Genomic DNA, 23,277 nt, shown 5'->3' on the forward strand with positions numbered 1-23,277 from the left:
TTATTAATTCAATAATCCTTTGTCAAAGAAGTGATCTTCATTGGAACCAGCCTGGGGAAAAGAAACTAACGGGAGGAACCAATTGGCAACCCAAAGTTGCTCCCACTACAACTTGGAACCCTGCTACACTGGTAATTTATTTTTTTTAATGGTGATCTTGGAAGGAATATTTCTGTTTAAGTTAAGGGTAACATCTGTAAAATCAGTTGAGCACACCACCTATTGCACTGAAGCTAGCAGAGGAATTGTTCTATACCACAGAAATAGGCCATTCAATCCAACTTGCCCATTCTGACCAAGTTAGTCCCATTTGCCTGTGTTTGGCCCATATCTCTCAAAACCTTTGCTATCCATGTACCAGTTGAAATGTCTTTTGAACATTTACAATTGTCCCTGCTTCTAGCACTTCCTTCGGGAGCTTGTTCTACATACTCCACCACCCTCTGTCAGACCAGGTGCCTCTCTGGCCCCTTTTCAAATCTTTCCTCCTCATTTCAAATCTCTGTCCTGTAGGCTATTTTTTTTTAAGATTACCATACCTTGGGAAAAAGACAATGTCTATTTATTTTGTCTATGTCCTTCATATTTTAATAACCTTATTAGTCACAATGTTAGCCTCCCTCCAGTTTCTACCATCTCACCTGCATAAGAAGATGCAAATATCTCTGCCAGAGCTCCTGTAATTTCTTCCTAAGCTTCCCATAATGTTTGATGCACTTGATCATATCCTGGGGATTTATCTATCACTTTGTGCGTTTCAGCACCTTCTCTTCTGTCGTGTGAGGTCTCTTTAATACATCGCTATTAACTTTCCTGAGATTCTCCATGGAAGATTATTCATTTACGACCTCTCCACTCATGGATGACCTCGTTAATATTTTAAGCAACCCTATTTTTTCCTGAGTTACACTTTTGCACTTTACAGTCTGTTTCTCAGAGGAGGGTAATCTAAGATGGGAGGGCATAACAATAAGGTGAAATGGGTGGGATCATGAGGGAACAATTTTTTACTCAGAGGGTGGTTGGCACGAGGAATGAGCTGTGAAGACAAAGTGTTAGAGGCAGGTATGTTAGCTTTGGGTAACTACTTGGATGGGAGTGGATGGGTATGGATTGGAGGAGTATGGGCAATTAGGACTATATCAGGAGGGCATGTTTTTTGGCCTGGATAAACAGGAACCATGGGCCTATTTTGGCTTTGTTAGTACATTTCATAGCTCTTCAAATATTTATCTATGCACAGTTTTAAAATTTGACACTGGTTTTGATCCCCACCATCCTTTTGGATGGAGAGTTTTACACCTGATCCCACCTCTGCCACTGCCATTCCCATTAATTTCCAGTAAACTTTTTCTTCCATTTCATCTCTACCTTTGACTATGTAACTTTTAAAACTACACCTCCTCATTATTTACCAATTTCTCAACCTTTTCTATTCACTTTGTTTTTCATAATTTTAAACATCTGGTCTCCTTGGTTCCAAATAAATCAGCCCAGCCTCCTTGATCACTTTAACATTTCTGTAGCTCAAGTAAACTCAGCTGCAGACTTTGTTATGTCACCCTGGCTATAACCATACACATTACTATAGATATATTCTAACCATACATTTCCAATGTGATCACCCTGATCTTGTGTTCCACGTCTCCTTTAATGAATTCTGGTATGCTACCTTAATAATTTGTCTCATGGACATTGGCGATCGATAGATGTGCACATCTTTGTTCCTCGACATTTCTTAGAATCCTATCATTTATTGTTTATTCCTTGTTTTTATTGCACTCAAATATGGTAGCTCAAACTTTCCTGGATTTAAATTTTAGGTGTACACCTAACCCATCTGTTCATCTGTACCTGCATATTAGAATTTCTGATCTTAATCACAGTCCCTGATTTATGTTCTAAGAAATTAAGATGTAAAGTAGAAAGCAGGGGTCATGGTATTCAGCCCTGTGGCACCTACTCCAGTCACATCAGATCCATTGATTTTCTCTCTCTCACTCTCTGAACAAATTTTTAATCCATTATGCCACTTTCTAATCAATCTATGGACTTGTGCTTAGTATGTGGTACATTTACTAAGCATTATTGATATCTAATTTTTACTACATCAAAAGCACCACTCTTGATCCTTCTTGTTATACCCGAGAAGAATTCAATTAAGGGAGTAGGACACCATCATCCTCTGACAAAGTTAAAGATGTGAAAGGAAAGGGATAACAAAATGAAAGGCTTGTTCCTTTTAGGAGACAAAAACAGTGGTCTCTGTGTGAATACAAAAGGCAGGAATAAAGTCCTAAATAAATAATTTTGTCTTCATCATGGTATTGGAGGAATAATGAAGACAGTAACAAGGAAGAATGTAATTATTGGGAAGAAAACCGAAATCTGAAGAATCTAATTTAAGAGTGCATAAATCACCAATCCTAGATAAAATGTGCCCCAGGTTCCAGAAGTAGAAGGAGGAATTATTTCAGGCTGTGATTCCCAATTCATTTTTTTGTTTCTGGCAGAATTTTAGAGGGTTGGAAGACTGATAATGTTGCAGATTTTTTTGAGGGGGAAAAAAAGAAGCATTAAACTGAACTAACTAACTAATTCTGAGCAATTTGCATGTGCTACAGTGGAAACTGATAGCTCTGCCATCACCTGCTTACCTCACCTAACAAGGTAGCCACCATTTCCTGACAAGCAAGGATAGGTGCATTGGACTTTTGCCAAAATACCCAGTTCTACCATGTGGATTTGCATCAGGTTTTTCATCAAGTTGTTTTGGAACCATACTGTTGTGCAATTTCTCCCTCTGGAAAAAAATGCATTATAGTTATAATAATCCTCAAGTTTGGCTGCAGCCTCCTGGTGAAATTTCTGCCTCTGCAGTGCCCTCCACATTCCCTGAGGAGGCATAGTTTGAGTTGGTGCCTGGGAATTTCATGTGTATTGAGGTGCATCTTCATCAACATGTTAAAGTTGATTCCTTGGTGGGGGGTGAGAAAGTTGCACAGGTAGAATCGCCTGTGATTCTATATAAAAAGAGCATGCTCATGGTAAAAGAGAATGAACAGAAGCAGGTACTTATGAATGATGAGACACAAAATTTAATGGGATAAGAGAGGTTCAATTCTCATCCTTGCCTCTACTTCCTGGATGAGGATCAGACCTCCCTCATCCCATTAGTAATTCTCAAAAGACTCTATTCCCTTCATTTTTTTTTAACCATGCTCCTTTGATTTTCTTGCTAAAGATGTATGCACACTATCAAATGGAAAAGAATGTTGGAGTTGTGGTGTGAATGAGAATTGAAGCTTTGCTTGTTTTGTCGTTAGCTGCTAGACCAGATGGGCAAGACACTGGAACTAGGTGCGTGGTTCATCATTCCTAGTAGAGTGGCACCTTGTTTGATGCTTTATTTCATCATGATAGTGGTAGATGGTTGAACCACAGAGTAATTTCCAGGTACTTGTAAATCGTCTCCCAATAACGCCCTAACCCTTTATAGGAATGTCTAAAAGATTAAACCCCACCCCATTAGCACCACAACTAGGGATAATATAAATGTTCCTCAAAGGCTTCTGGCAATGGTGTGAACTAGCCAACAATCCAGTAAAACACAAAAACTGCAAATGTTGGAATCTTGAGTGAACAAAGAATCTTCAGGGACTCAGTGTTTCAGACAAAAATGTTTGGCATACTTATTGAGACTCAGTAATTTTTTTTTTAAGACTGCAGTGTCGGTAAAATCACTGAAAAAATTAACATAATTACTGCCTGTGTGGTTGTTCACACTGGGTGCCTTTTTAGACTGCAAGTACCTGAGTGCAACAGTCCTGGTGGTTGGACATGCAGTAGAGTGAATGACCGACACAAATTTTTCCGGTACGATTTACATTTCAGGCTTCCTCCAAAAAGTTGTAGGGGTCCTTCAGGCTAAATTGCAGTGCAGGAATGTTTGTATGTGTCAGATCTGAATTTTTTGTCTGAGCACTAGTAGAGCAAATCAAGTTATTTTAAAAATGAAATATACTTTCAGACACTTATTTTTGACTCGGGTTATTTTTATTAGGACTTAAAATATAGTATTTTGTTAAGCCCTTTTAAAGTGAGAAATGTATGAACTAATTTTAAGAGTGCAGTCTAACTAAATATTTGATGCTTTCTGCAATTGTTTCCTTTGAAAAGCAGAATGGCATGCATTTCCCTCAATACGTAAGTGAAATGATTTTTACCGTAAAACCTGGCATGCTCTTGTCAATTGCTACAGATCTGAAAAATACAGCTGTTGTGCTTTTCATCTGCTGCTGCCATTGACTACCTTCAAAATGTCACTCTTGAGGGCAGCATGTGAACTAATCTTAAAAAAAACTTCCACATAAATTGATGTATGAAACCCTTTTTCTTGCCTCCTATCCATCTTTTTTCCATTCTCCTAGTCAGATCTGGTGTGTTTGCGTGTAGTTTCATGAACTCATACATGAAAGAACTGCCAAAATAGCCATAATGCATGAATTCTTTTAGTAATCTACTTTGGCAGTGGTTTGACACCGAATGTGAAGCAAATACCACCTCTGTCTGATATACTGATAAAACAAAATTACACTTAAGTTTGAAGCATGATCTACCTCAGAAATTTTCCAGTTCTATTTACCTTTAGCTACATTAAGGTCATATAGAGTAATGTCTCCCTTACTGATAAACATGGATAACCTCTAATGGTAAAATATTTTTGTAGTCTTTATGGTGAGTTAAAGTAGATAGCAAATGTTTATTGAATAGTTTCAAAGTTGGCATGGTTAGCGCAACGGTGTTGCACCGCCAGCGATCGGGACTGGGGTTTGAATCCTGCGCTATGTTCTCCCCGTGTCTATGTGTCTTTTTCCCCGGGGACTCCAGTTTCCTCCCACCTTTTTTAAAAAAAAATGTACTGGGGGGCCGTAGGTCAATTGGGTGTAATTGGGCTGAAAGAGCCTTTTGCCATGCTGTATATCTAAATTTAGAAATTGCGTGGTGAAGTAGCATTAAATAGCATAAACAAACACTGCTGTTAATCTTATTTTGCCATGATTGTCTTGGAACTTGAGTAGACCTTAAAGACTGCACAGTCCTTTTAAATGAAAGATTGATAGATTATTCTCCACAAAAGCATCAAAACTAAAATCATAAAGCAAGAAACAGAAGATGTTGGAAATCTGACATAAAATTTGAGCAGGACATACACAGCAGGTCAGACAACATCGGTGGCAACTGAAACAGATTTTACATTTCATATCTATGAAATTTGATCATTCATTATCCCTTTGACATAGCACCAAAAATCCTGTATTACAGACATTAATTTTCTATCCCTCCACATGCTTGTTTTTGCACTTTTCCAGTTATGATAGATCATTGACCTAAAAAAAAGCTTTCTTTTTGTACAGATGCTGAATCTCTATTTTTTTTCATATAACCAAAACACCTTCCCCAAGCATCCATGATAAACCTGAAATGAAAGTGGCTCTCGAAAGCCCATAGCTGAGGCAAATAGAAGATTTATTTTATATATTTGTTCAGGGTGTGGGTGAGACCACACATTTCTGGTCTCCTTACCTCAGAAAGGATATAGCAGCAGTAAAGGCAGTTCCAGAGGAATTTACCAGGCTAATTCTAGATTAAGAGTATTGTCCACTCAGGAGAGGTTAAACAAGTTAGGGTCTGTTTTCTTTGGAATTGTGGAAGAATGAGGAATAGTTTTATTGAAATATCTATATATAAGCCAAAATGTGTAATTTGTTTACTTACCTTGTTCAGTTGGCATTCTTGGGTCAATTGGCTGGGCGCGATCATTTTTGTTCTTGTGTGCATGTGCAAGTGTTGGCTGGAGCATGCGAGGTTCGTTTGTGTATTGGAGTACAAGCTGGGGTGGAGCATGCAGGGTGCTTTTTTGTATTGAAATGCAATCTGCAGCATGCACAGTGCATTCATATATTAGTGGGATGGCTGGAGCATGCACAGCAGTGTATGGCACGAATCGGGAGCTTTAGAGTATTATACAACATGGTGACATAGAGAAGGGTGAGTGAAATGTTCATAATTTTCATTGACCATTTTCATGGAGATCAATACAGATGTTATGAAACATTTATAAAGATATTATTTATGGACATTGCAACATTTAAAAAGATGGTTTTGTTTATGTGTTAAAATAAAAGATTTAAATATATCTGGATTTGTATTGGAAATAATTGAAATGCATCACAAATAAAGAGTCTCGTTTAGCCTTCAAGCGACTATTTATTGGATCGAAGTCGCTACAATTTAGTCAACAAAAATTTATTGTTTGAAACAGAAAATAGAAGATAGGAAAATAATCTCTCTGTGTTTTGGATTGATATTGAAAATAAAATGGCAGCCATATTGGAGATCCCTTGAGTTTGGGGCAATTTGTAATCCACATCCATCAGCCATTAGTATCGGCCAGAGATGGATTCAGAGTTTCTATTCTAATAGCAAAGTGTTTTATAGATACCTTGGTGAAGACATTTCTTGCAAATCAGTGATATTATTGACTGATGCTGCGATGGAAACCCGTTTGTTAATAGCAGCACATTTCACCATCAGAAGTGATAGTCTGTGGACTCCTGTGTATTTGTGGCAAGTTTGAACACAGTTTGGCCTTTGCAGCCGATAGTCCATTGGGGACTGATGCATGTTCAATAGACAGTGGAACAAGGCAAGTAAAAATGGCCACAGCAGCCACTGGCTTTGCTATCAAGGAACGACGTATTGAAGACATGAAGATTGCAGATCTCCGAGAAGAAGTGAAGCAATGGAGGAAAAAGACAAGTGGTGATAAAAGTGTTCTCATTGCAAGTTTGAAACAGGGAATGGAAGAACAGGCTGCTTCGGTTAATGGGAATGAAGACATTACAAAACCATTGCAGAAGACGACTGAATTTGAAGGCAGCAACGTGAAAATGGCTAAAGTTGTGATGAAGAAAATCCAAAGGATGTACAATTTGAACTATAGAAAGAGTCAAATAATAAATCAACATCTGACATACAGAAAGAAATGCAAGCAAGTGACAGTGTGTCAAATGTTGAAAGCAGGAGAAGAAAGAAAATTTCTTCTGGTTCAAGGTCCAGAGTTTCCAGTTCAACATATATAAAGATTAAAGCTTAAATGGCTGCTCTTCTTGCACAAAAAAAATAGCTTGAGGATAAACCTGTCTTAGAAGAACAGGAGGAGCAGCAGGAGCTGGAAACAACTATTGCTATTACCAGGGACAGAATGGAGGTACCAGAAGGCTCAACGGTATCTGGTGTTTGGAGTAATTTATCTAAAGTGTATGGAGACATATTTTGAGAAAGAACCACAGGAAAGGAAACCATTTAATAAGGCAGATATTTTACTACCACGGGTACTAGACCTGCATATACATGGACAAATCCTCCCTGAGCATGGGGTTATCAAGCCACATGTACCAGTAGTAACATCCACAGATAGAGCTGTGGCATGGGTTCAGTTAAACACTGTAGATCCTTTGGCATTCCAGTCAAACATCAGAAATATGGGTGAACCTACACTTATGAGGTTTCCAGATACATTACCTGCTACAAGAACAATGTACTCTCACCCATGGGAAGACAAAATGAAATCGCCACATCATTGATCCAGCTACAGTCTCTCTCTTTGCCCAAGAAGGAGATTAAAACTTATGATGATTACCACTTCAGTACCAATCGTTCATGAGATTTTTTTAGACACAATATTGAAAACAACTGCCAAGATCCTGAAGAATGTTTTTATTATTTGGAAATGTTTACAAGAGGACAGCCAAAGGAACTAGTTAAGTAAAGATTCCACCTGCATTGAATTTGCCCATCGTTATTGAATGAAGATCTACCGGGACCAATGCCTGAAGAGGGCACACAAAATCAGTGAACCGGTGCAGACTCGAAAGGCCAACATGGCCTGTTTCCGCTCCGTAAATGGTTATATGTCCCTGGATAAAGGATTCAACAAGGCTAAGATTTTACTAGAGGAGCATTTTGGCAACAAGCATAGATTTGCTTTAGCTTCTATGGATAAAGTTCTTTCATGGTCATCAACAAAACCAAATGACACAAAAGCTCTACAAGCATACAATCTTTTTAAGAGCATGTTGTAATGCCATGGAAGCTATCACAATATTCGTGAGCTTGACGTGCCTGTTAATATGCAAATCATTTTAAGTACCCTACTGGCTGTGGGATATATGGAGAACTTTGGCTTGTGTATTCCAGAAAAATTACAATCAAAGAGCTACCTTAAAGGATCTGGTGGATTTTCTTGACCGGCAGGTGTATATTGCAACAGATCCAGTATATGGAAATACCAGAGACACTTCAATGGGGAACAGAGATGTAAGGAAGTCCAACTCAGACTAGTTCAAAATTGCAAAGGAGCACCTTTGCTACTACTGTGTCAGTTATAAATAAGGAAAAAGATTAACTAAGGAAAAGGAGAATTTGCCTACTGAGAAGAGTTCTGTAAAAGTGGACATGCTTTGGAAATATGTTTACGGTTGGAAAAGAAGGAACTTTCATATTGGAAAATAGAGTATGTTTTAGCTGTCTGTAAAGGAGGCATTAATAAAAACTGCAAGAAGCGACTTAGTTGTAATATATGCCATTTTAAGCATCCTAGAATGCTGCATATCCAACAAAAGAGCAAGGAATTGGAAAAGGAGCAAACAGAAACAAAGGAAACATGAAAAAACAGTTCTATAGCCTCAGTTCAGACAAGTGGTCTTACTGGGGGCAGTGAGGATAACTGCAAACTTTCAAAAGTGCCGGTACAAGTTAACTTGTAATCTAAGAACAGGAATGCAACAGTATGTACTAATGCATTTCTCGATCCAGGCGGCAGCACTGCATCTTTTTGCACCGTGGAACTAACGAACAAACTTAATCTTCAGGGAAGAAGGTCAAAGATTATGTTGAAAAGCATGGGACAAGAAAAAGTTGTTGAAACCAACATTGTTTCAAATTTAGAGTTTGCTAGATTGCATGGCAAAGATTTTTCTGATCTTCCAATTTTATACATTCAGAAGACTATGCCCATGTATGAAGGAAACATCCCACATAATAATGATGCATCTTATCTACCTGAAGTTAATTTGAGGTAGAGATGCTGATTGGCTCAGATATGCCAAAGGCTTTGGAACCATTAGAAGTAATACGGAGTGTGGGAGATGGACTTTACGCCATTAAAACTAGACCTGGACCATTAGAAAGAAAGAATGAAATTGCTCAGGAACATTTAAAGACGAGTGTCAGCAGGATATGAGTTGTGGGAGCAGCAAAAGACTGTAAATAAGAAATTCACTTAGAGGAAAAAAAACTGGATCAATGTGAAAATAATCCAAGACATCTAAACCAATATTGAAGGAATTGTTTTCATCAACAATAGATAAAAATCAATTCTTAGAAGATGTTGCAAATACTGCTGGTGATTATTCCTGTGTAATTGAATTTGAGCCAGGACCAAAACAAATGATTGAAAACAAATTTGAAAGTAACATTTGTAGCTCAGAGGTTACAGCAGACAAGGACATTGAAGAAATCTCGCAATGTGTTGCAAAACGGGCGAGTGCAGAAAATTGTGTTGACGGAACTGGTCCAACTGCATTCGGGGAACAACATATTGAAAAGGGACTTGAAAGTATTAGATAATCATGAAAAAAGTAACCAGAAAGATTTAATTGTAGATGGAATTCTCAAAACCAAAAAAAAACAGAAGAAAAGAATAACTGCTGAAGAAATTATTATTGAGGAAAGAAATTCAGCCTTATCAAGATGCAAAAGTTTGGAGGAAGAGATTCATCTTTTGAAAGAGAACGTCATTGGTTAATAACACAAGACAGCTGCGTATAGAAAACAAACAAAAATGTAAAGAAGGCTCCGCTAATAAGAAAATAGAAAGAAAGAGAAATTGCACTTCAACAATGTCACAAACGATGAAGAAATTCAAACACTTCAGGGCTGACAACAAAATTCCCAAAGTATCACATGAACTTTTCAACTTTGGATCAAGTTATTCATTTCTTGGAAGATAATGAGAGAACTACTTATTGATAGAACTGAATGCAGAAAGAGAATTTAATGAAGGTTTCAAAATAAATCATCAGAAACTGCAACTGAATTGGAATTTGCAAAATTGGATCTGGAATTGCAGGAAAAGGTAATGGAAGCCAGAGTGGTTGAAAAGGCTGCAGTTCCAGTTAGAGATTTGTATGAGCCATAAGTGGAACCAGTCTACTTCTTTACAGAATGTTTCTACAAATGTTGTGATTGTTGATGAATTTGAAGAACTAATGTCATTTGAATCTTTGCTGATTTATGACCAACTGCAGAAATGAGAGAAAAGGATGAGCAAATCTGTTGCAGGGAAGGATAGAGACCCATTTTATTAAAATCGGGAGGATCAGATAAATTTTCAAAATTTGGTTTTAAGAGTTCAAATTCTTTCTCTGAGAAGCAGAATGTTGAAGAAAGGAAGAAAGCCGAATGACATGCTCAAGAAGAACCTCATGTTAAACTCAAAAGTTGTATCTACTCTGTCTGAGGAAGATTTGAGGCTTACTGGTCGATATTTTAACTCAAAAGATTCTGGAGACCAAGGAACTTTGATAAGTACAAACTGACTTTATTTTGTTGGTTTCTGCCTACTACACAGGTTATAGACTTTATTGATCCAGACTGGTGGAAACGATCACTCTTTTTCAAGGCTATGTGCTAGTAACCTCTAGCCTTGTGAAGAAAGAAGATGTGTATATTGTTTGAATATTATGTTTGATCGTTCTTTGTAATTATGTAATTATTATTTAAGACATTACAACTTATTATAATAATTAGAGACGAGTATTGTGGGAGACAAAATGTGTAATGCCCGTTAGTGTATGGCGCAAATCAGGATCTTTAGAGTATTATTATACAAGGCAACAGAGAAGGGTGAGTGAAACGTTCATAATTTTCGTTGACTGTTTTCACTGGGATGAATACCATTTTTCACACAGATTAATACAGAGGTTATTAAACATTTATAAGGATGTTATTTATTGAAATTGCAACATTTAAGAAGATGGTTTCAAGTTTGTGTTTAAATAAAGGATTTAAATACATCTTGATTTGTATTGAAAATAATTGAAATGTGTCACAAATAAAGTGCCTCACTTAGCCTTCAAGCAGCTATTCATTGGATCATAGTCGCTATAATCTAAAATCCCAAGGTGGCATAACATGATGATGTTTTCATTTGTAGGATAAGCTCAGTCAAGAGGACTTGTCATTTAAAACTGAGGTACAGATAAATTTCTTCTCAGGGGTCTGGTAATTTTTATACTCTATAGTGTTATGGAGGAAAGCTTATTAGTACAATTTAAAGTGGATGTACATCCACATTTTAAGGCTATGTTGATCTGGCACAGAGGAGGAATCAAGACCAAGGGTAGGTCAGCTGTGTTGCAGGTTTGAAAGACTAAATAGTGTTTTCCTGATCCTATTTTCTTGTGCTTAACTCCTTTGTCTCAAATGGGATCATTCTATCAAGAAATGAATCTCGATCAGTCTTAGTCTGATAACTCAATTGCTTTTGTGGTTTATTCATTTACCAACTGAGTAATTTGGGGGGGTGTTTTAAATGAGAGTAGCTTAGAATTTTGGAATTGAATTGGTCTGCATTATGACTGAGCACATTATTATAGTAATTATATACTAAAACAGGTAATTAAAAGCCTTCACTAGAAAAAAAGATTGAGTTTATTGAATGGGCAATGTGTTCTTCACATATCCAGTCCAATAATCTCTATCTTTAAATTTATCTTTTTTTCTGAGATTGCTGACCTAATTAAGATGAACTGGCTTATAGATATGGCCAACACCATATGACTAAAAGATTGAAGTTGCAAAAATTAGATTCTTGCCTAATTTTTTTTTTCCTTGAGTTGTTTGACATTCATGGTTACATTGGATTTTATCATTAATATACTGTCTGAGAACCATTCCATTCAGTGTAGTCTGTGGTAGTCCCGTTTTAGCAAGCAGAATTAATGTCAACGTGTTTAATGTGAGAAATTTTAGTTGAAAATTTGGGAAGGAAAAGGCATGGTGAACCACACAATCAAACCATCACAATTTGCAAAGGAGCTCTTTAAAGAAAGAAAAGAAAACTTGTTTTCAGGATAACCTTAAAAATAGTTTTGATGATCATGGACTTCTTTAATGGGACATATCATCTGGCTGTAACCAGAACTTTCACAAAAAAAAGCCTCCAGTGTTGTCCTAGTATTATTGGTCCATCTCCGACTTCTATGACTTTGAACTGAAATGTGAAGTTTGAGATGGGCAGGACTCGCTGCAGAGACCAGTGGCAGCACACTAATGGACAGAGCTGAGCCATTGAGTCTAATGGATCACTAATATTAAGTTTAAAAAAAAGTAGTGAATGTAATTTGTTTCTTTGTTACTTTGGACAGTAGGTCCAATAAATGTTTAATAGCATTTCTGGTTTCCCCAATGTTTTCAAAACATTTGTATTGTCACCCAAGTCAATAAACAACATGGCACAGTTCCAGGATCATGTCCTGTCCATTATTGGTACTATGGTGATGGTACGGTCGGGGAAAGATAGTTGTACTTTTTCATGAAGAAAATATAAATAGGAAATGGAATCATTTCATTCATTCAAGCAAATCTTTCTGTGAAAAGAGAACATTACACCTGCAGGAGAGGGTGAAAATTGAATTGCATTTCATCACCTGCCCAATTATTAAATTCATTTGAGATTGCTGATAAGAAATGATTATCGAATTATTCAAAGTAAAATGTTCCCATAAGCTATTGTCGGAGCCGCAAAGCTTTTCGTGACATTCTATTGCAGTTTATTTTTAATAAGCAATAAATATATGTGCAATTGTTCATACTGTAAATTTTTTGTTCCACAATTGTTTAATCAAACTGCTGCTGTGAAATCTTGAGGAATTTTTGGATTGGTGTATCTTGCTTCCCTGAAATTCTTGTTAATTTTACTGTAATTTAGTAATAACCAATACAAACTTCCTATTTGTTTGTGGAATCCTGGTGTTCCCCAAAATTCCAGCATTTGATGAACTTGATTGCCTTTTGAGATGTCTTAAATCACTACAGCCCATGCAGTAGTGTCAGGGAATTGCACTTTTTTTTTCCTGTGTAAGTAGTGAAATATTTCCCACTTAGGATGATGTATAATTTGAAGAGGACCAGCCTGGTTAGTGCACCTATGGCCCTGTTTCCCTTGTCTTTTCAGATACAAGAGTTCATGAGTTTCTTTTGGAAGCTGCAATGTTTCTTGTTGAACATGAGGTTTCATGGGACATTTCATCTGGCTGTAATCAGCTCTTTTGCAAAAAAAATGTCTCCAGTGTTGTCCTGGTATTATTGGTCCATCTCCGACTTCTATGACTTTGTACAGAAATGTGAAGTTTGAGATGGGCATGAGGTTGCAGTGGAGGAGCAAATATTGATGGCGATAATGGAATAAGAGAGCTGCTTGTTCTCAGATAGCATTATACTCCATCGGCATTACTCTCATTGAGGGAAGTAGAAAGTGTTCCATAATGTGCACACTCTACACAGTGCAAAGACTTCAGAGAGTAAGAGATGTTATTGGTGCTCTGATCTAGTTTATTAACAAATGAAGAATCTGGTTTCATTAAAGTTTGGTCATTATTCACTCCAAGAAGAAGCAGAATCTGATGTTAGTGTTATTAAACATTAAAGGCAGGAGTTTAGACCTTGGTTTGAACTCTGGTCATTCCAGAGCTTGTAAAATATGGTTAATGACTGCCACAATATTGATTTAAATTTCTTGATCTCATTCTGACATGTGATCTATGGGTAGATGTTCCCATTACACATCTGGAGTTTGGCTTCATTTGTTAATAATTGAACAAAAGTGATAATAGCTCTTCATCCAGATGGTCCTAGATGAACTTAGCTTGAACATCAGTCAGTTTAGTGTACAAGTGCTACCTCATTAATGTTCCCTAAAATAATTGGCTGACTATTGTAAATAAACAAACTTGACTGAAGTTGAGATATTTGGACAAGTGCATACTTGAGCAATTCTTCATTTTGTTGGTTAGATCTGAGTGTCATGGCGTATGAAGACGGCTGGGCAGCTATTTTTGGCATACATTTCAGCATTACACTGGGATGTTGTCAGGGGCTAATAGCCCTTTCTCTAGCCACTTTTTTTTGTCTTTTTCTTAATTTCATGCAGAATCCATTGCATTTATTTTGGAATGATGGGGTCCTCTGGAGCAGAAATGAGTGGATCATCCATGAAGTGTCATGGATGTCCTTAAAATGTCATCTTTTGTAGGAGCTCACTCATTGTGTGTGGAGCTAGAAATGAAACTTCCTCGTTTTCTCGTGATAAAATAACTATCAGTGTTAATTCTGAGCATTCCTGTCATTCTTAGTCACCCATTTTGTCTATAACCTTTCTCACGTGCCCATTAATTCACCTGCTTGTCCTGTCACCCAAGGGCCAATTTACAATAGACAATCTATCAGTCAGCTCTTCTGTAATGGAGGAGGAAATTGGAGTTCTCAAGGAAACTAAAAATATAGTATAATGGTCAGGATTAAACCCAGGTCTCTGGTGCTGTGTAGCCGCAACTGGTATGCTCGTCCATTTGTAAAACTGAATGTGTCAAATCTGGAGATGCTCATTTTGATTTGTTAGTTCAGGAATTACTTACCTACATCTATAACATGTTGCCATACCATCGTGAAGCTTTACCAAATTGGCATCTCATTATTGGGTTCATCAGGTTGTGGCATGCTTTGTTTCTGAATACAAGCAAAGTTAATCCTGACGTGTATGTTTGTGGTAGGGTGAGATAAAAGGTATAGATGCATTGAATTGCAGTTCTGTTGCTAGTAGCCCAGATTTCAGCTCCATTTTGAGGAATAAGGTCTGCTGTTAATCTTGCACAGGGAATTCTATACAATGCTGTATTATGTTCCCAGCATCATGGAACTTTTTCTGCACATGGTTTGAAGTCACTCCTACCATGCTGACATGGACTATGACAGGTAAATTGACATGGGGAAGTTCAAGTAGGTTTTTCCTGCTTGTTTTTTAAACTTCCTGGCACACACTGTCATTATACCGACTACTTTCCATTATAGTCGCTTGGATACTGAGAGAATGTTGTTGTCTATCACTTGTTCAAACAAATTCGTGTAAAGTTGAGTTTTCCAAAGTTTATTAAATGATATTAAACACTTAACATTATTATATCATTAAAAGGCCAATGGAAAATGTCGGAGGATCCTCTTGCCATCCTTTCCGCAGAACAAAAACTAAACTCTATTCCCAAGTAAGCAGTGAAACCTAGTTATGACTGAGCAAAGATGTTGCTAGGAGACGGCATTAAAAAAAAGTTAAACAAAAAAAAAAACCACAAAGGAGTGGCAAGCATGAAACACATTTTAACCCCTACAATACTGGCCCCTAATTGTGATGTTTAAAAATAATAATTATCAAAAAGAAAATAATCAAACAGCTTAACTGGGTAAAAATAAAAAAAATCAAAGTCCAGTATCAAAACTTTCTGCCTCTTGTAATAAAAGACAGATTTTGGTAATTGGTCCTGTTGAGAAAACCTTCCTAAGCTTTGCCTTAGTATTAAATATTTCCTTTTTCTGTTGTCCTTCCTCAAAACGTGACTCCATAACATTAGACATTTTAGATAAATTACTTAGAACATCAGGTCCCTTTGAGGTTGTTAGTTTCTTCATTTTAGTCTTAGCAACAGCAAGGGTTTTTTTCAACTTCATTTCCTCTCTTTTCTTCCTGAGCTGATCCTCCTGCAGCTCCGTTCTCTGCTACTCTTCCATCCATAGCTGGTCCTCCTCCCTCCATAGCTGCTCCCTTTTCTTCCTTAGCTGATCCTCCTGATTTGTTTTGAAACTATTCTTGTTCTGCAACAAGAGTAGCAACTTCAGCCTGAACCTTTAAATGTGCAGATGCAGTACTTGAAGTACAGGAAACTCTATAGCTTGATCGAGAAGAACTTCTTTTGCTTCTCCTACTTCAAGCATTTGACACACTATCTTCGGGTCGTATTTCATCCTTTATGTCAATCTAACTTTTTCTCAAGTTTGTATTGCTTATCCTCCACATCACCATCTTGTGGGACACACCTTCAGACATTTTCAAGTGGCTGATCTTCGATTCTGTTGATGTTTTTTGCAGTAGTTTTGTGGGGTTTGTATTCTCAGCAGCCAAAACCTTCTCTGCTTCTCTTGCTTCTTTGAGTCTTGTAAAGAAAACAGCTTTTGCTCTACTTTTATTTAAGTGCCACTGTTACAGTTCTTCTCTCAGTTCTGGGACCTTCATCTCCTTGATATGTCGCTCCTCAGGGGCAACAGATTCAGCAGCAGTGGCCATATCACTCATCCATCCAGCTAACTGCTGTGCTTAGGCAGCAAACTTGCACAACAATAACTCCCGAATCAAAAACCAATCAAGCAGCAGTAACTCCAACTGTGTTCCAAACGTGCAATGAAAACACAGAAGGAATCCCTAAGTAAGGCTTACCATTTACGATGGCCTTGATGCTGCTGTTAATAATTGAGTTCAAAATGCTCTAATCAGAGCCCAATTAATCCAATCCAATTTCCAACATTCTATTGCTTTATTTGTAGCGACTACTTTCTATTATTAGTTGCTTGGATGCTAAGAAAATGTTGTTGTCTATGACTCTTTCAACCAAATTTGTGCTAAAGTTGAGTTTTCCAAAGTTTATTAAATGATATTAAACATTGTTAACATTATAAGTTGTTAAATGGTCAATAGAAAAATGTTGGAATATCCTCTTACCATCCAATCCACAGAATAAAAACTAAACTCTTTATCTCCCAAGCAAGTAGAGAAAACTAACTATGACCCTGAAGCAAAGATGTTGGTAGGAGATAGTATTAAAATATGTTAAACAAAAAGAAACACAGATAAGTGGCGAGCATGAAACACATTTTAATCCCTACGATCACGGTTGGAAAAAATTAAATTGCATCTATGATCTGGGTCGAGTAGCTCAGCCGATGAGTGATGTATCTATTTAGTGATTCTAATCCTATGTTTATTTTTAAAAAATGGAGTTTCTGCAATGCTTTTCCAAATTCGAGTTTGTGTGAAATATATTTTAAAAATCACATTCTAGTTATGATTTAACCAGTAGTATTGTATTACCTTGGATTCCATTCTTTGTTGAAGATAATTGACTGAATCATTGCAAATTTTATGTAAATTTCTTCTTATTTTGGGTAGCTTTGAGAAAATGCAAAATTAACACACCCATATCTTCTATACACTGTGCTATTTAGCAAAGGATGCAGTATTTGATCAGATAATGACATAATGTGTTGTCTTTGGTTTAAAAGTGGTTTATTTGTAGTTGTGGTTAAGTCACCTTACTACATTGTAATTAAATGATTCTGACGTAGGCTCCTCCAATTATGGCTTACCCAGCCACAACGCCAACAGCAGTGATGGGATATGGCATGGTAAGTACTTTTAAACTTTTTTCATTTATTTTCTTATTGTGTAAACATTTTTTTATATATCTGCACAGATATATAAAAAGTAACTCACCTCACTACGTAACTCATTCAAAACACACCCCATCTTAAGATGTTGATTCTCAATTTTTAGTGGTTCCTCTAATGTGCCTGTGTTTGCCAAAAGCTTTACAATAATCATTGTATTCAAATTGCTCTGCCTACCTAATATAAAAGGGCAATTATTTTCAGGTGGAAGCTGCTTTTAACTATCATAAATGTTATGGGCCCAGAGGATCCCAAAACCCAGCAGCAATAGAAATTCACCAAGACATATAGTTACTTAAACAAAAGTTGCTTTTAATTATCTTTAAACATTAAAAAGGATCAAACTTTAACTTGTTACTATTAACTTAAGCTATCCCCCTTCTAATTCTAAGCACACGTGTATGTAATGTATATGCAAGTTCAGAAAAGTTCTTTGATTTACAGTCCAATCTAATTTCTCACTCCTCCAAGTTCACTGGTATCGGGCACTTCTTATATTGTGCACAGAATTTAACATTTATGAATTTCACCAGGCTTTGGTGCTTGAAAGGTAAATGGTTACCGATCAGCAAGGTTCTTGTCGGTTTTCAGAGAGAGATTTGTTGCTCGTTGGACACCCACAACTGATTTCTTTAGATCAGCTACTTCAGTGTCTTGCCAAAGAAACTTGCCCAATCAGGGTTTTCCAGGTGATAACCTCTTTCTTTCAGGTCACCACAGAGTTCCTTTTCTGTTTCGCTTATATCAAGTGAAACATTATACAGCCAGCCATCTCCTCTTGTATGGACCTCAAGGGCTTTGCCCAGGCTGAACTAAGAACTCACAACTCATTTTCAAAATGGGGCTTTTCTTCTCTCTCTCTCTCTCTCACTCTCTCTCTCTCTCTCTCTCTCTCTCTCTCTCTCTCTCTCTCTCTCTCTCTCTCTCTCTCTCTCTCACACACACACATAGATAACCACATGACCCTCTGAAAACAGCAGCTCTGGACCCAATCTCCCAAGTTTGTCCATCTGTTGCTTTCCAAAACAATAATCCATCACTCCACAGCATTCCAATGAACACTTACATGTGAAGTCCTTATAGGCATTCTTCAGAGTTTTTGCAAAGGCACCTGGAGCCTGGACTGTCTGTCTTGAGCAGAGCTCTGGCATTTTAAATGAGATCTGTTTTGAAGTGTTTGTATGTGACCTACACTAAAAAAACCTGCCACAATTTATCTCCTTTAAAACCTATCTATATACAATATAAAATATAATATGTCACATAATCAGGTCACTAACCTTTCATGATCTTCAAGAATTTTTTTGTACATGTCCTTTCTTTAAATATCCACATTCTGATTCCTGAGAAAATTGGTGGGATATCAAGAACCTTCCTATAATATTCAACAAAATAGTACAAAATATATTTTAATTATTGGGAACTATTGGATGGATTACTGAAGGAGTGAATAAATAAGTGAAGCTTTCAAAACCAAATCTAATAAGTTTGTTTGCTTATTTGTCTCCATATCCAGTACACTAAGAAGGTTTCTTCTACAAACAGATCACATGGTTGCCTCTACCATTACAATCATGTAAAGAATACAATTTACAGAGCATAGTATTACAGTGAAAAGAAAGATCAATTGGGCACCAATAAATGGCTGCATTTTTGGGATTCATTCAATATTAAGGAAGAAACTTATCAATAAGTCTGTTGAGTGTGCATTCACACTCTCATGCATTCCCCCGATGGGAGGAGGGAGAAGAGAGCAGGTCTGGGGTGTGATGGGACATTCAGTATGTTGGCTGCCTTTTCTATTTTCTAAGCTGCAGGAGATGTAATTGGAATCTGTGGATCGGAGGGAATTTTGCATTATGTTCTGAGCAGCATTTATTATCTTTTGTAGCTTCCAAATTTTAGCAGAGCATATCCCAAACTATGCTGTGAAGCATCCAGCAACTAGGCTTTTGACAGTGCACCTGTTGAGGGGCAGAGGCATACCAAACTTTTCTAGTCCTCTGAGAAAGTAGTGTTGTGGATGCACTTTGGGTCTCATATCAATGTGCTTCTTCCGGGTCAGGACATGAGAGATATTATTCTTAAGAACTTAAAGTACCTACTCTTTTGACTTCATTGCAATTAATGTGGACAGAGGTGTAGACTCTGCCCCCTCTCCTGAAGTTGATGATCAACTTCTTTGTCTTACTGATGTTGAAAAAGAGGCTTCAATCTTGGTACCATGTCACCAGACACAGATTCCTGTTGAAAGGCTCAGGACCGAAACATTGATTGTCTTTTACTTTCTACAGATTCTGTATGGTCTTCTGAGTTTCTCCAACAAGTTTGTGATTTGCACTAGACTTTAAGTTTCTATCCTGTATTCCTTCTCATTGTTATTTGATACCTGTTCCACACTATGGTTTTGTTGATAAATTTGAAGATGGAGTAGGGATGATGTTTAGATGAACAGTTATGGCTGTAGAGGGAGTATAGTAGGGGACTGACAACGCACCCTTGAGGATCACTAGTGTTGAGTGTGGTTGTGGAGTACTTTGTAAATTTTGTAAAACTTAAACCATAAGTAATGTAAAATGTAAATGCTTGAAGTAAAAGTGCCTTGTGCATGACAGGTAGTGACTGTGTTCCAAGTAAATAGTCTGTATCCAATTTTTCAAATTACAAAATGGTGCCATCTATGTATGTTTCAAAAATGTGGAAAAAAATAGTGTTTTCCACATAAATTCCACAAGAGGACAATTTATTCTGTAGCTCAAGCAGCTGGATAGTGATTTGTGAATTATCTAAAGGTGCATTTTCATTATCTGAATGGCTGTAATGTGGTGGGGGGGGGGAGAGGGAGAGGGGGTGTCACTATTTACAGTACGTGGAATCTTTTATTTGAACTATAATTTTTGAATTTTTTGACTTCTCCAGCCACCTCCAATGGGAACTATGCCTTTGATGACCCAACCAACAATGATGTACACCCAGCCAGTCATGAGACCATCTAACCCCTTCAGCTCTGGACCTGGTGCCCAGGTATTCTATTTTTGTGTAATTAAAAAAGTCGATCCACTGGATTGATGCATTTGGCTATTTGTTTAGCAGTTATATAATGGTCATCCCATTGATATTTTACGAAGGTTGAACAGATGTAAAGAAACATTTTATATATATATTATTTTTAATGGTACGCAATCCTTTATCTGGATATCGAAAATCCGGAAAGCTCCAAAATCTGGCAAGTGGGGAGAGAGACCGGCAACGTGAGTCGGGCGGGCGGGAGATCGGCAGCGCGAGTCGGGCAGGCAGGAGATCGGCAACGCGAGTCGGGCGGGCGGGAGATCGGCAGCGCGAGTCGGGCGGGTGGGAGATCGGCAGTGCGAGTCGGGCGGGCGGGAGATCGGCAGTGCGAGTCGGGCGGGCGGGAGACCGGCAGCGCAACTGGAAGGGGATGGGGTTGGATACGGCAGCACAAATCAGGTGGATTTAAATCTGGCTTTCTGAAATCCGGAAAAATCCAAAATTCAGGATACACTGTCCCCCAAGGGTTCCGGATAAAGGATTGTGTACCTGTATATTGAGTTTGTCCATGACTTTGAAATAGCAAAGGAAGTACACGTGACAAAGTTCTGCAACTTTTCATAGTGAGGCAGTTTAAAGTTAGCTGCAAAATTGCACATTTCATTGGACATTTTTTTGATGACTTAGATCTTAATTTCATTTTTATTTTGTAGCATTCAGATTTTCTTCTGATTAGCTTATTTTGAAATTCTATGGGTTTATCCATTTAAGCAAATAAATAAACAATGTATGCTTCATTTCTTACTGTGTAATAAGCAGTCTTGGTTCTTGGAACTTGCTGAAAAAATGTGGGATGGGATAATACTCCATATAATGGATCTGAGAATCCATCTTTGAGGAGGAGTGGTGGTGCTGAGGCCAGAATTGGAGGATGGATATGGTACAGTGTGGGTTTCCTGATTTACTGGCAGGGTTTGGGATTTTGCTTTTCTTTAGCGTGTGGCTGTGGTCTCGTCATAATCCCTTCTAATTGAAATTGAGTTTTATTTTTATAACTGAAAACCAGAAGAGATTTGTAGAAACAATTGAAGATTTTTTTAAAAGTGCATTTGAAATGAATTTTTCTTTTGAAATACCATTAAAACTTTATAAAATTGGCAATAGATCAGCAACTGAGCACAACGAAACTAAAAACAGTAAATGTATTTTTCGCCCTTGCTCTTCCCACGATAAAGTCAGTCGATGTATGCAATAACATCTGATGCAGGGTTAGCTTGGAACTTCTGTTTCTAACCTGGTCCATTCAGCATCAGAAACTGCAATGCTGAATACTCCAGCAATCTTTTACTACAGTACTGGCCACTGCCAGGGTTTCATGCAATTCTCTTCAACTCAGGGTTTCATTGAAGAAGAGAATTCAAGCTGAGAACTTGTGTTTGAAACTTTAGCCGCTTTCAGGTGGAATTGCATGGAGAATGCGGCTCCGGTGCAGGCTGCAAGTGTCTGTGAAGAGACGTTCAGGTGGCGGCGCTGAAAGAGGTGTTCTGCCATCTGAAAGATCAGAAGCGGGAAGAGGGGCCACAGAGCAAACGCCAGCTCCGACCAGGGGCAGCAGTCTGATGGCTCACCTCCCACTGCCTGACAGTCCCCTCCCCGCTGCCTGAAGCCCCCCTGCGTGGGACTGCAGGGCTGGGGCAGCCGGGGTAGGAGTACGGGGCTGGGGCAGCTGGCGGGAGAGTACGGAACAGGGTGGGGGGAGAGTTACAGGGCTGGGGGAACGGGGCTGGGGGGGGTGAGTACGGGGATGGGGCGGCCGGCGGGGGAGTACGGGGCTGGGGCGGCCGTCCCCGAGAATCCTGACTTATCGAAAGCTCTCACTTTTTAAATTTAGCGGGATTTTGTGTGCGTGCGTGAGCCCCGTAGTCCTCCGTCGGCCGCCCCAGCTCCGTAGTCCCATGCCAGGGTCTATCAGGCAGCGGGGAGGGTAGGTGTCCGCAGCAGGGCTGTCAGTGGATATGTTTCACTGCAGTGCTACCACAGCAGCAGCAGCATTGTTTTTGCAAGATTGTGAACTCTATGAGGAAGTTTATTGAAAGTGATGTCAATTCTTGAACAACCCTGACCCAAAATCCATTGTAAAACATGAAAATCTGTAGACACCATGATTTATATAGCAAAAGTACAAAACTGCTGTTTCAGGCTTGAGCCTTTTATCAGGAAATGCCCAAAATCCATTCTGTTGTGTGCACAATTTCTGACCTGGAACTGCAAAAAGTACATACATAACGTCAATGTTTGAAGGATGAATGATCTTGTTGGACAGAAGACAACATCTTCAAAAATCAGTGATGTTGCTGCGACCCTGGGGTGAAATTTCAGAATTTCTTTTAAAAGGAATGCAAAATTGTCTCAATCCTATGAATTCTGTGCAGTGTTAACAGTACAAATTCAAGAAGGCTGCCCATATGTGTTTCTGACTAGCCTAGCAGGGCAACCCTCTTTTCGATAGCTGTTGCTTAAGTTGTCATTAAACTAACATCTGCCATCATGGAGTTTGACCAGAAAAAATGGGAGATGAGCTCTGCTTGAAGCCTTAATCTACTTTGGTGCTGCATTCCTGCATGCACCTTTGTATTGAACACGGATTTTCTA

The 23,277-nt window shown here is 38.2% G+C and overlaps 1 protein-coding gene across 25 annotated transcripts in view; it reads left to right on the plus strand.

Annotated features, from left to right (window-relative positions):
- The window catches only part of picalma (phosphatidylinositol binding clathrin assembly protein a), a 175,234-nt gene that overhangs the window by 144,609 nt on the left and 7,348 nt on the right, over window positions 1-23,277 (plus strand). For 14 of the 25 annotated variants that reach the window (XM_069890923.1, XM_069890925.1, XM_069890927.1 and 11 more), the window contains 3 exons: window positions 29-131; window positions 17,515-17,574; window positions 20,536-20,640. In XM_069890923.1, coding sequence (XP_069747024.1) covers window positions 29-131; window positions 17,515-17,574; window positions 20,536-20,640 — 268 coding nt within the window. The remainder of the gene's footprint in view (window positions 1-28; window positions 132-17,514; window positions 17,575-20,535; window positions 20,641-23,277) is intronic. The other 11 variants (XM_069890911.1, XM_069890914.1, XM_069890912.1 and 8 more) reach the window with 3 other exon arrangements.

The sequence above is a fragment of the Narcine bancroftii genome, chromosome 7 (assembly GCF_036971445.1).
Source record: "Narcine bancroftii isolate sNarBan1 chromosome 7, sNarBan1.hap1, whole genome shotgun sequence".
NCBI classification, from domain to species: Eukaryota; Metazoa; Chordata; class Chondrichthyes; order Torpediniformes; family Narcinidae; genus Narcine; species Narcine bancroftii.